Below are 13,957 nucleotides of genomic sequence, written 5' to 3' on the forward strand. Positions count from 1 at the left end.
GGGGGAGGGGGGGCTATTTTCAGGGACAGGGGACAGCACAGATGAAGGCGCTGAGGTGGCAAAAAGAATGGATATAGAGGAAGAGACTAGTTCATATAAGGCTTGTAGACTTTCATAAGGATTTTAGTTTATATCATAAAAGTATTAGGACACCAATGCAGCTCAATGTTGTTGTTGTTAGGTGCCATCAAGTTGGCTCCAACTCATGGTGACACTATGCACCACAGAATGAAACACTGCCTGGTCCTTCACCATGCTCACAGTCGTTTGCTTGAGCCCACTGCTGCAGCCACTGTGCCAATCCATCTCGTTGAGGATCTTCCTCTTTTCCACTGGAGCTGTACTTTACCAAGCATGATGTCCTTCTCCACGGACTGATTACTCCTGACAACATGTCCAAAGTACTTAAGACGTAGTCTCACCGTCTTTGCTTCTAAGGAGCATTATGGTTGCACTTCTTTCAAGACAGATTTGTTCGTTCATTTGGCAGTCCATGGTACATTCAATATTCTTCGCCAACATCACAATTCAAAGGCGTCAACTCTTCTTTGGTCTTCTTTATTCACTGTCCAGCTTTCACATGCATATGATGCAATCGAAAATACCATGGCTTGGGTCAGGTGCACCTTAGCCTTCTAGGTGCTTGCTTTTCAACACTTCAAATAGGTCCTTTGCAGTAGATTTGCTCAATAAAATGCATCTTCTGATTTCTTGACTGCTGCTTCCATGGCTGTTGATTGTGGATCCAAGTAAAATGAAATCCTTGACAACTTCAGTCTTTTCTCCATTTATCATGATGCTGCTCATTGGTCCATTTGGGAGGATTTTTGTTTTATGTTGAGGTATAATCCATACGGAAGGCTGCGGTCTCTGATCTTCATCAGTAAATGCTTCAAGTCCTCTTCAATTTCAGTAAGCAAGGCTGTGACATCTGCATAATATAGGTTGTTAATGAGTCTTCATCCAATCCTGATGCCCCATTCTTCTTCATATAGTCCAGTTTCTTGGATTATTTGCTCATCTTACAGACTGAATAGGTATGGTGAGAGGATACAACCCTGAAGCACACCTTTTCTGACTTTAAACCATGCAGTATCCCTTTGTTCTATCCAAACAACTGCTTCTTCATCTATGTACAGGTTCCTCATAAGCACAGTTAAGTGTTCTGGAATTCCCATTCTTTGCAATGTTATCTATAATTTGTTAAAATCCACACAGTCGAATGTCTTTCCATAGTCTAAAAAACACAGGTAAACATCCTTCTGGTATTCTCTGCTTTCAGCCAGGATCCATTTCACATCGGCAATGATATCCCTGGTTCCACATCCTCTTCTGAATCCAGCCTGAATTTGTGGAAGTACCCTGTCCATATACTGCTGCAACCACTTTTGAATGATCTTCAGCAAAATTTTGCTTGCGTGTGATGTTAATGACATTGTTTGATAATTTCCACATTCGGCTGTATCACCTTTCTTGGGAATAGGCATAAATATGGATCTCTTTCAGTCGGTTGGCCGGGTAGCTATCTTGCATATCTCTTAGCATAGACGAGTGAGCACTTTCAGCAGTACATCCATTTGTTGAAACATCTCAACTGATATTCCGTCAATTCCTGGGCCCTTGTTTTTCTCCAGTGCCTTCAGTGCAGCTTGGACTTCTTCCTTCAGGTTCCTAATCATATGCTACCTCTTGAAATGGCTGAACATTGACCAATTCTTTTTGGTATAATGACTCTGTATTCCTCCCATCTTTTTTGAGGTTTCCTGTGTCGTTTAATATTTTCCCCATAGAATCCTTCACTATAGCAACTTGAGGCTTGAATTTTTTCTTCAGTTCTTTCAGCTTGTGAAATGCCAAGCCTGTTCTTCCCTTTTGGTTTTCTATCTCCAGCTCTTTGCACATGTCATTATAATACTTTATTTTCTCAAGCCACCCTCTGAAATCTTCTATTCAGTTCTTTTACCTCATCATTTCTTCCTTTTGCTTTAGCTGCTCAGCGTTCAGGAGCAAGTTTCACAATCTCTTCTGACATCCACTTTGGTCTTTTCTTTCTTTCCTGTCTTTTTAATGGCCTCTTGCTTTCTTTGGAAACCCTGGTATCATAGTATTTAACTGCTACAGCTGCTAACCAAGAGGTCGGCAGTTCAAATCCGCCAGGCACTCCTTGGAAACTCTATGGGGCAGTTCTACTCTGTCCTATAGGGTTGCTATGAGTTGGAATCGACTCGATGGCAATGGGTTTGGTGGTTTTTGCTTTCTTTACGTATGATGTCCTTGATGTCATTCCACAACTCGTCCGGTCTTCGGTCATTAGCGCTCAATGCGTCAAATCTAGTCTTGAGCTGGTCTCTAAATTCAGGTGGGATATACCCAAGGTCATACTTAGGCTCTCGTGGACTTGTTCTAACTTTCTTCAGTTTCAACCTGAACTTGCATATGAGCAACTGATGGTCTGTTCCACAGTCGGCCCCTAGTCTTGTTCTGACTGATGATATTGAGCTTTTCCATCATCTCTTCCCACATCTGTAGTAGATCTGATTCCTGTGTATTCCATCTGGTGAGCTTCATGTGTATAGTCACCATTTATGTTGGTGAAAAAAGGTATTTGCAATGAAGAAGAAGTCGGTCTTACACAATTCTATGGTTCGAGCTTTGGCATCTTTTCTGTCACCAAGGCCATATATTCCAGCTATTGGTCTTTCTTCGTTTCCAACTTTCAAATTCCAGTCACCAGTTAATTATCAATGAAACCTGACTGCATGTTTGATCAATTTCAGACTGGAGAAGCTGGTAAAAATCTTCAATTTCTTCATCTTTGGCCTTTTTTTTTTTTTTTGGCCTTAGTGGTTGGTCCATAAATTTGAAAAATAGTCATATTAACTGGTCTTCCTTGTAGGTGTATGGATATCATCGTATCACTGACAGCGTCGTACTTCAGGACAGACCTTGAAATGTTCTTTTTGACGACGAATACAATGTCATTCATTCCTCTTCAAGCTGTCAGTCCCAGAATAGTAGACCAAATGATTGTCCGATTCAAAATGGCCAAATCTAGTCCATTTCAGCTCACTAATGCCTAGGATATTGATGTTTACACATTCAATTTCATTTTTGATGATTTCCAATTTCCTAGTTTCATACTTTGCACATTCCAGGTTCCAATTATTAATGGATGTTTGCAGCTGTTTCTTCTCATTTTGAGTCATGTCACATCAGCAGACGAAGACTCCTAAAGCTTGACTCCATCCACGTCATTAAGGTTGACTCTACTTTGAGGAGGCAGCTCTTCCCCAGTCGTCTTTTGAGCGCTTCCAACCTGGGGGGCTCATCTTCCAGCACTATATCAGACAATCTTCCACCGCTATTCATTAGGTTTTCACTGGCGAATTCTTTTCAGAAGTGGACTGCCAGGTCCTTCTTCCTAGTCTGTCTTACTCTGGAAGCTCAGCTGAAACCTGTCCACCATGGGTGACCCCGCTGATATGTAAATACCAGTGGCACAGCTTCCTGCATCACAGCAACACACAAACCCCCACAGTACAACAAACTAACAGACATGTGGGGGAAGTTGAATAGGGAAGTAATATTTAATTTTTAAAAAGTTAAATCTGGATATAGCAAAGCAAATGAGATGGAGGGTTGTAAGGTAGATGCAAGGACACCAGATAGCTATTGCGACATCTTAAGCTATAGAAACGGTAAGGATATGGAGAAGTAGCAACATTAGAGAGTCAGAGAGTAAAATCATTAAGACTTGGTTAGGGGTTGACTCCCAGATTTTGGATCTGTGTAAGTTAACTCACAGCACTATCACAGTATATTTCTTATTATTCCTTTGTTTTCACTTAAGTCAGTTAACCTTTATTCAACATCCACTACATTCAAATGTGTATAGTTCTCTTCCTTGGTTGGCCTGGTTTGTTTTAGAAGTTACGCATATACAAAAGATAAACCATTACATAATTTCTGCTTTCAAAACCTATGTCTAGTGCCTTCAGGGTTTTTTTTTCCCTAATCTCTGACCTCAGAGGCTTACAAACATGTAGAAGCAGAAGTAAAAAAATATGTAATTTAGATACCTTTTTTCCTAAGAATCCTGTTTTTAAAAATTTAATTATGGTAAAATATACAAAACAAAACATTTGTCATTTTAACCATTTTTAAGTGTACAATTCAGTGACAGGAATTACATTCAGCATGTTGTGCAACCATCTCCACTATACTTTTCCAAGTGTTTTTCATCACCCTCAACAGACACGCAGTACCCCTTAGAAAATAACCCCTTATTTCCCCCTCCCCTGGCCCTTGCTAATCACTAATAAACTTCTGTCTCTATGTATTTGCCTACCCTAGATATTTTATTTAAGTGGGAACATACAATATCTGTCCTTCTAATTTATTTCACTCAGTATGTTTTCGAGGTTCATCCATGTCATACGAATATCACAACTTCATTTCTCTTTGTGGCTGAGTAATACTCCATTGTGTGCGTATTCATTTTGTTTATCCATTTATGTGTTGTAGGACACTTACTTGTTTCCACCTTTTGGCTATTGTGAATAACGGTGTACAAGTATGTGATCAAGTCCCTGTTTTCAAGTCTTTTGGGTATATACCTAATGTGGAATCATTGGGTCATATAGTAATTCTATATTTAACTTTTTGAGGAACTGCCAAACTGCCTCCCACAGCGGCTGCACCATTTTACATTCTGACTAGCAATGAACAAGGATTCCAATCTCTCTACATCTTTGCCAACATATTATTTTCCGTCTTTCTCATAACAGCCATTCCAGTGGATATGAAGGATCTCATTGTGGTTTTGATTTGCTTTTCCCTAATGGCTAATAATGTTGAGCATGGTTTCATCTGCTTCTTTGGCATTTTGTGTATCTTCTTTGGAGAAATGTCTATTCAAGTCCTAAGTCCTTTTATTGACTGGGTTGTATATCTTTCTGTTGTTGAACTGTAGAGTTCTTAATATATTCTCGGTATTAAACCTTCATCTGACATAGGGTTACCAAATATTTTCTCCCATTTTGTAGGCTGTCTCTTCACTTTTTTGATGAAGTCCTTTCATGCATAGAAGTTTTAACTTTTATGAAGTCCAATTTATTTGTTTTGCCTTTTGCTGCTCATGCTCTTGGTATCATACCTAAGAATCCATTGATTAAAAAAAAAAAAAGGTCTTCAAGCTTTACCCATGTTTTCTATTTTTGTCTGATATAGAGCCATCCCAGCTCTCTTTAGATTTCTATTTGCATGGACTATTTTTTCCCATTCTTTTACCTTCAACCTATTTGTGTCTTTGGATCTAATGTAGGTCTGTTGTAGAGCGCATACAGTTGAATCACGTTTTCTTATCTGTTCTGCTAACGTCTGCTATTGACTGGAGAGATTAATCCACTTACATTTAAAGTAATTACTGGTAAGGATTTCTGCTCTTTTGCAATTTGTTTTCTGTGTCTTATACTTTTTCAGACTCTCTTTTCCTTCAATACTGCCTACTTTTGTGTTTAGTTGATGGTTTTGTAGTGAGCTCTCCCAATTCCCTTCTCATTTCTTTTTGCATACATTTTTCAGATATTTTCTTTGTGGTTACCACGAGGTTACTCTTAACATCCTATAACCTAGTTGAAATTGAAGGAGTCCTGGTAGCACAATGGTTAAGTGCTCGGTTGCTAACCAAGAGGTCAGCAATTCAAGCTCACCAGCTGCTCCACAAGAGGAAAGGCCTGGCTATTTGCTCCCATAAGATTACAGTCTATGAACCACTACGGGGCAGTTCTACTTTGTTCTACAGTCATAATGAGTCAGAATTGACTCAATAGCAAAACAACAAAGTTAAAATTGATAGTAACTAACTTAAAAACTTAACCAACTTAATAATAAAAATTCTATTCCTATACTGCTACTCCCAAATCCCTTTATGTCACAAATTACATATTTACACATTGTATGTCCAAAAAATATGCAATGTTTTTATACATTTGACCTTTGAAGCACACACCAAACCAAACCTAACCCGTTGCCGTCGAGTTGATTCTGACTCACAGCGACCCTACAGGACAGAGTAGAACTGCCCCATAGGGTTCCCAAGGAGCACCTGGTGGATTCAAACTGCCAACCTTTTGATTAGCAGCCATAGTTCTGAACCACTATGCCACCAGGGATATGACAAGTAGAATTACAAGCAAAAAATGCCATAAAACTGGCTTTTTCATGGTCTTGGTCATTTTGTATATCTTCTTTGGAGAAATGTTTATTCAAGTCCTATCTTTTATGATTTTTATCCATGAAATTACCTTTACTGAAGATCTTTTTTCTTCTTTCAGCTTCAAGTTACAGTCTAGTGTCCTTTTATTTTAATCTAAAGGACTCCTTTAGCACTTCTTGTAGGGAAGGTCTCATGGTAATCAACTTCCTTAGTTTTTGTTTATTTGAGAATACTGAATTTCACTCTCATTTTTGAAAGACAGTTTTGACGGATACAGAATTCTTGGTTGACAGTTCTTTGCACACTTCAAATCTGTTATTCCACTACCTTCTGACCTCCATAGTTTGTAAAGAAAAATTGGCACTTACCATATTAAGGATCCCTTGTATGTGATCATTCATTTCTCTCTTAGTTTTTCATAGTTCTCTGTATTTTTGAGAATTTGGCATGGGTATATTTGGGCTTATAGTACTTGGAGATTGTTGAGCTTTTTGGGTGTGTCAACTCATGACTTTCATTAAACTGGAAAAGTTTTCAGCCATTATTTCTTCAAATATTCTCTCTCTCTCTTCTCCTTCTGGGACTCCCATAATGTGTATGCTGGTTCCTCGATAGTACTGCATTAGTCCCTTACTCTGATTACTTTTCTTCATTCTTCTTCTCTTTTTACCCCTCAGACTCGATAATTTCAATTGTCTGTTTTCAGGCTTGCTGGTTCTCTCTTTGATGGTTCTGCCAGCTCAAATCTACTGCTGAACTGCTCTAATGAATTTCTCATTTAGTCATTGTACTTTCCAGCTGCACTATTTGTTTGGTTCCTTCTTAAAATTTCTACCTCTTTACTGAAATTCTCCTTTTGTTCTTTATCATTTTCCAGATAGTCTATAGCTCTTTGTTTTCTTTTAGCTCTCTGAACTTATCTAACATTGTTGTTTCAAAGCCTTTGTTTAGTAAGTTCACTATCTGGGCTTCTACAGGGATGGTTTCTATCATTTTATATTGTTCATTTGAATGGGCCACTGTCTTAGTTAACCAATGCTGCTGCAACAAAATATACAGTTGGGTGGCTTTAATGAACAAAAATTTATTTTCTCACGGTTCTGGAAGCTATGAGAGTCCAAATCAGCATCTCTGCCATGTTGATACCTTCTGTGGGTCTGTCATTGTAGTTTTCTGTCTGTTTCACTTAGCACAATGTTGTTCCATGTATCAGCAGTTTACTCCTTTTTCTTACTAAGTAGTATTCCATTGTATAGGTATACCATAATTTGTTTACCTACTCACTAGCTGATGCTAATTTGGATATTTTACAGTTGAGGGCTATTATGCTGTTGTGACTATTCACATACTGATCTTTGCACGGACATACATTTTCATTTTTGGAGGTTAAACACCTTGAGGTGGAATCACTGCCTCAGATGGTGACAGTATGTTTCAGAGCCCTGGTGGCACAGTCCTTAAGAGCTTGGCTACTAACCAAAAGGCTGGCAGTTTGAATCCATCAGCCACTCCTTGGAACCGCTATGGGGCAGTTCTACTGTCCTATAGGGTTACTATGAGTTTGAATTGACTCGACAGTGACAGGCTTGATGTTTTTTTCTTGGTTTATGGTGACAGTATGTTTAGCTTTATAAGAATTTTTAAATGAATCAAATTAATTCACCTTCACTTATTCTTATTTGAACTTTTAAAATCAAATCTCCTTTGCATTTTTAGTAGATTTTGCTTCATACAGTCTATTATGTTTGATATAAGGAACTCTGGTGGCACAACGCATAAGCACTCAGCTGCTAACCAAAAGGCTGGCAGTTCAAATCCACCAGCCATTTCTTAGAAACCCTATGGGGCAGTTCTACTCTGTCCTATAAGGTTGCTATAGTCAGAATCTACTTGATGGCACACCTTTGATATAGAGAAGTTTTAACTATTATACTACATCGTCTTTTATCCTGACACAGTGTTCCTTATTTATCCTAGTTAGTGTTTTTAAGCTCTACCTTGTCTAATATTAATACCGCCAGCTCTGCCTTCTTTGCATTTTTCAGGTATCTCTTTGGGATCATCCCTTTATTTTCAATATTTATCACTTCACTACTCTGTTTTTTGTTTTTGTTTTTTTCCCAAATATGGCTGGGTTTATTTTTAAATGTCTTTCAGGTTGTTAACGGTAGCAGGCATCTCTTAATGAAAAAACAGATTCTGTACTTTATTTTGCTGGTTTGATCATGTTGATTTTCCTATCCCACTAATAGTTATCTTCCCTTTATCTGTGTTCTAAAGAGACACGTTTCTCTATTACTTGAAAACAAGGTCCCACTATTTCCTTTACAAGGCCCATTGTTTCCTCTACCACACTGCTCCATTCTCCCCCACACACACACTTCCTTCTACCTCAGAAAGATGATGCTATCGGAACACATTCTCTTCCTTTCTTACCCTACCTCTTCTCTTTCTTCAAGACCATCATTCTTACCTTTGTCTGAAGCTCTCCACCTCCAAGTCCTGGGTTTTGCTGAGATGTTTAATTTTTTAATTTGATGTTGTCATTTAAATTTTCCTTGATTCTACAATCTTTATATAACACGTTAAGGACATGTTTTCAGTCAATAGTGAATTTCATTACTCATTTAAATGTAATAGAGAGAGTAAATACATTGTTCTCTTCTGGTGTTCTCTCTTCTTCATCTCCCCATTTTGAGGTCCTTTTTTACTAATTGTCCTAATTCATTTATTGCTTGTTAAAATCTTTTCTCGTTTTCCTTGAATATTTACATCCTTGTATATCCACAAATGAGAGAGTCCGTCTTTGGTAGGTCGTGGACAGACACACGATCAACTTTCAGGCAGGCATTCAATATCGGAATCAGACGTACTTGATAATTTTCTTTTCCTTGAGGTTTTAGCACTAGAAGAACCCCCATATGTGGAAGGCTTAATCCTACCCGTAAAAAAGTGGAATCTCTGAGCTGAAAAAATACACTTCCAAATGACTGGAGTAGTGAATGTGGTTGATTTACGTACAAAAAACAAAAGCTGCTAAGTTCCTTCACACACACAGTACAATTCTAATTTGCTACATATTCTCTTTCCAGAATCCACTGTATTGAGTAAATTGGTGAATGCATCTTTGCCTAAAATTGTTAATGTTGAAATATTACTTTTTACATCCTATTTACTGTTTTTTTTTGGGGGGGGGCTGTGGGGAGGGGATGATTATGTCAAAAGCTATGAAGATTGTCTAAAAATAGTGAAATAACCTTTTAAGCAATGTTGAAAAATCATTAATTCAAGAGTTGCTATGAGGTAAATCTACACTGTTCTTTTATGTTGTCAGATGAATGACACCTTGGCTAGGTACAGGCTTAGTGAAATGCAGTTCTATCCTCAGTAGTTTGTGGACGTTATTTCATAGACTCCCTGTAGAGGTGATGTTCCATGTCAGTCTGATTTTTTTTCCTCTATACATAACTCGGGTTTTCTGCCTAGATACTTGTAACTTCTTTTTATGCTTAGACTTTGAAATTCTACCAGAATATGCATAGGTATGTCTTGTTTGTTCTGACATATTTTCCTCTCTTTGGTTTCTGGAAGCCCTTGGATGGTTTGTTATTTTGGTTTGTTAACAAGAGATCAGATATGCTTGCTGTAGTGCCCTGACTAGTGATAGTCTTGCAAGCAGAAAAAGGCAAAATTAGATACACCATATTCTGTTTATCCATTCATCAGTGGATAGGCATTTGGGCTGTTTTCTTTGGGGGGGGGGGTATTATAAATACTAACGCTATGAACATTCATGTGTAAGTTTTTGTGTAGACACATGTTTTCATTTCTCTTGAATATATACCTAAGAGCGGATTTGTTGGGTCATATAGTAATTCTATGTTTAACGTTTTCAGGAACTAGCAAAATGTTTTCCAAAGCGGCTGTACCATTTTACATTCCCACCAGCAAAGTATGAGGATTAAATTTCTCCACACCCTCACGAACACCTATAACTGTCTTTTTGATCATAGCCACCTTCGTATGAAGTGGTATCTCATTTTGGTTTTGACTTGCATTTCCCTAATGACTAATGACGTTAAGCATCTTTACAAGTGCTGTTGGTCTTTACATGTGCTGTTGTAAGGGTTTCCCTATATATTCCTGATATGAGTCCCTTATCAGAACTATGATTTGCGATTATTTTCTCCCATTCTGTGAGTTATCTTTTCTGGGCTATTTTTAAACCTCTCGTTTTTTTTTCATTTATAAAGCATGAAAATGACCCTCTAATTATAAGGGTCGCGGTGAGTATTAAAAAGGTTAGTAATAAAATGGCCCTGAAATAATACTTGGCACAGGCTAGATAATTTACAAATGTTCATTCCATTTACCGTGCCTTTATATGTTATTTACTAGCAGAAATGATATTATACTTAAATTGTGTACTGGCTGATTTAACAGACTAACCAGGATTCATAACCCTTCAACAATGCTAATCTTTAAATTTCAGAAAGTTTGCTGAATGAATGGTGTCCAAAATTATTCAGTGTTGAACGTGAACAGTGAAGGTAGTTTTTCCCAGACCTCCCTCAATTAAATTTAGCTCTATGAGATGACATACAGGAAAGCTCTGGCACCAAAAAAACCTTCCTACAGAATTATTTATGAAAGTCAAATCATTTGAAGTGCGTATATTCGTATGTTTTAAACATTCAGGACAGGCAGGATTGTATAATAGTTAAAAGGACAGGCTCTGGAGGTGGACTTCCTTGGGTTCAATGGAGATGTTATGAGAATTAAAGAGTTTAATATACGGTAAACACTTGGAATGCTCATAAATGTTAATGATTGCTGTTTTGGTGGTTGTTATTACTATTATTAGTAGTTGTATTATAAAGTTTCCAAAGTGAATCATTCCTATGAGAGATAGAAGATAAATGACATAGCTGTGTCACTCAATTTAGGGGTATAAACCCAAACCCAAATCCAAATCCACAGCTGTCAAGTTGATTCCGACTCTTATCAACCCTCAAGGACAGAGTAGAACTGCCACATAGAGTTTCCAAGGAGCACCTGGTGGATTCGAACTGCCGACCTTTTGGTTGGCAGCCATAGCTCTTAACCACTACACCACCAGGGTTTCCATTCAGGGGTATATACACATATAAATTATATACTTAAGACATAAATATGCTAAAAAAAAAGTGACGCCTGTACAGAAAGGAATCAGCAAGCTCTTCACTTAAAAAGAAGGTAACAGATTGGGGATTCAGTGAGCCTCACATTCAAGAGTAAAATACTTTAGGACTGGAATCCAGTTTCATTTACCATCTCAGGAAGAAGTCAAGAACTATACACCAAACATGACAATATAAAGTCTAAAATAATACGTAAACTAACTCTTTTATGTTTATTATTCTTGTTTATGAAAATGATAACCAATTCTGCATTTATGTGGGAAAGCAGCAAGGAAGGGATAGGGGAGAGAATGCTTCCCAATCCATAAGGTTTAGAGGAAGAGAATAGAGCAGTCGCTAGAAATTTTAAAATGGAGTGGAAGAACAGAGCTTATAAAAAAAAAAAGACAGAGTGAAGAAATAACCTTGGAATTTAACTGAAAGGTCCAAGTGGTTCCAACAGCTTTATTCAAATTTTCATATTCTTTTAAGTTTTAAATATTGATAGATGCAGGAGTGGCATCAGCAAATCACGAAGTAGGCAGGTCCAAGTTCCCACCTTTCCACAAAAACATCAAAAAAGCAGCAGAAACTCTCAAAACCAACTTTGTCAATACTCTGGAAAACAGTCAAAGGTTTAACCATACAAACACTAAATCAAAGGGGAAAAAAGCAACTTAAAAATGGTAGGAAAGATTTCTGGCATTCTTATTTGCCCTTGCCCTGCCCTCTGCTCCCCTTGTTAGTGGTCTTGACACTGGCAGCATATGTTCCCAGCATGGAAACCTAGTTCCCGGTTCCAGAGGAGCACAGCATGCCTCATTCAAAAATTATTGTGTTTTTCTATTTTAACCTGTCTGAGGGCTACCTAAAGGCTGACACAAGGGACTAGTCTCCGTTTCACCTAACTTGGAACTCACCGAACGTAGAAAAGCAGTGGGCATTGCTCATAGACACTGTAAGTCAAACATGTTTCCCTACACCTGCCTTGGGCAAAAGTTTATTGATGAGAAATCCAGTAGACTATCTAAGGCCTGGAAGGAAAAGCTGGGGGGGTTTCTGGTAAATGAGGGCATTCAAAAGCACCTGCTTATACTGGGAAATTTAGAAAACAACGTGCATGCCTACATCAAGATGCCTGTTAAGAAAAGAGAAGATCTAAAACTTTCACCTCAGGCTAACCTCTAGCTCAGTGCAAGCAGAAAGTGAAGAGTTATAAACAGTCTGGCTAAGTGTTGAAGGAGTGTCCAGCTACAGAGCCAATCTGCAAAGACTGGAAGAGTTAGTTTGTCTGCTTGTTTATCTAGCTCCTGGCATTCAAGAAAACCAACATCAAAACACTAGCTGAACATAAACATCAAAACACTGGCTGAACATAAACTAAAGAGATAGAGACTTTGGTGATCACATACAAGGAATATAGTTTTTGCAAAAATGTTTTGGAAAAGTCACTAACAAACACATGACAACAGCTTTCAACAATCAAAAAAAGCAAACCCTGGAGGAGGGGGGGAATCTCATTTCAAGAGTTACCCCATTATAATATTCAAATGTCCAGTTTTCACCAAAAACACACAGGAAATACAAAGAAACAGAAAAATATTCCCCACGAGATTATGAGCTACAGAAGAACATGGAATGGACTGCGTTTGCTCTGTGCCAGCACCTAACTGTATAGAACATGATAGATTAATACACGTTGCTGAATAAACAAAGAAATGATGAAGACTATCCAGGTATAGTGAGATATTAATAGAAATGAATGTCTTGGTCAGACCTGTTCAGTCAGAGGAATACAAACATGCACAATCATTGTTACTGGGCCCAATGTAAAATGCTGCACATCAGGAGATAAAAAATTATCACCTAGGACAAAATTATCACACAAGAATACTTGAGAAGTATTCCACAAGGAAATCTAGATCAAATGCTTTCTTACATACTTACCATTGCAGCCTTCAGTGCCACAGAATCCAGGTTGGGCAAATTAGCTAAAGAGCCCTAAAAAACGTAGAGAAAAGAACATGGGAAAAAAAGGCGATATACATTTCAGTTCACTTCTGGAATACAGTCTATTAGTGGATTGCCCCAATTTGGAATACCATTTAAACTATTTCCAAAGAACCCAACTGTCATCTCTTCAGCCCTAATATAAGCAAGGACTACGCCTGGATTATTCAATTTTGTATAATTAGCATGAATGCACTCAATAATGTTTGTTGGAGGAAGGGAAAAGCAAATAAGTTTATTAACAATGGAAAGATCAAGAAACTCTAGATTTATTCACAAGCAAAAAGGATACCAGTGACACATGGAGACTTGAAGAATTTTACTTTCATAATTTTAGAAAGCACAGAAAGGCAGCAGAATTAGTTCTTACTGATAGAACTTTGCATACTATTATAACAAAAGAAGGAAAATCAGAACTACTGGTTACTGAGAGCTTCATGTAAGAATTCCTGGTCTGTAAAACACACATGGCAAAATTCATCTTAACGTCATTCAAAATAGTTATTTGCCTATTTAAAGAAAGATGCTTTCATGGCTTTCTAGAGTTTTCACCGTTCCACTATCTATATCT

The 13,957-nt window shown here is 37.8% G+C and overlaps 1 protein-coding gene across 10 annotated transcripts in view; it reads right to left on the reverse strand.

Moving 5' to 3' along the window:
- Window positions 1–13,957, reverse strand: part of COG6 (component of oligomeric golgi complex 6) — a 170,569-nt gene that overhangs the window by 40,046 nt on the left and 116,566 nt on the right. For all 10 annotated transcript variants that reach the window (XM_064270202.1, XM_064270197.1, XM_064270199.1 and 7 more), the window contains one exon: window positions 13,324–13,377. In XM_064270202.1, coding sequence (XP_064126272.1) covers window positions 13,324–13,377 — 54 coding nt within the window. The remainder of the gene's footprint in view (window positions 1–13,323; window positions 13,378–13,957) is intronic.

The sequence above is a fragment of the Loxodonta africana genome, chromosome 17 (assembly GCF_030014295.1).
Source record: "Loxodonta africana isolate mLoxAfr1 chromosome 17, mLoxAfr1.hap2, whole genome shotgun sequence".
Taxonomy (NCBI): Eukaryota; Metazoa; Chordata; class Mammalia; order Proboscidea; family Elephantidae; genus Loxodonta; species Loxodonta africana.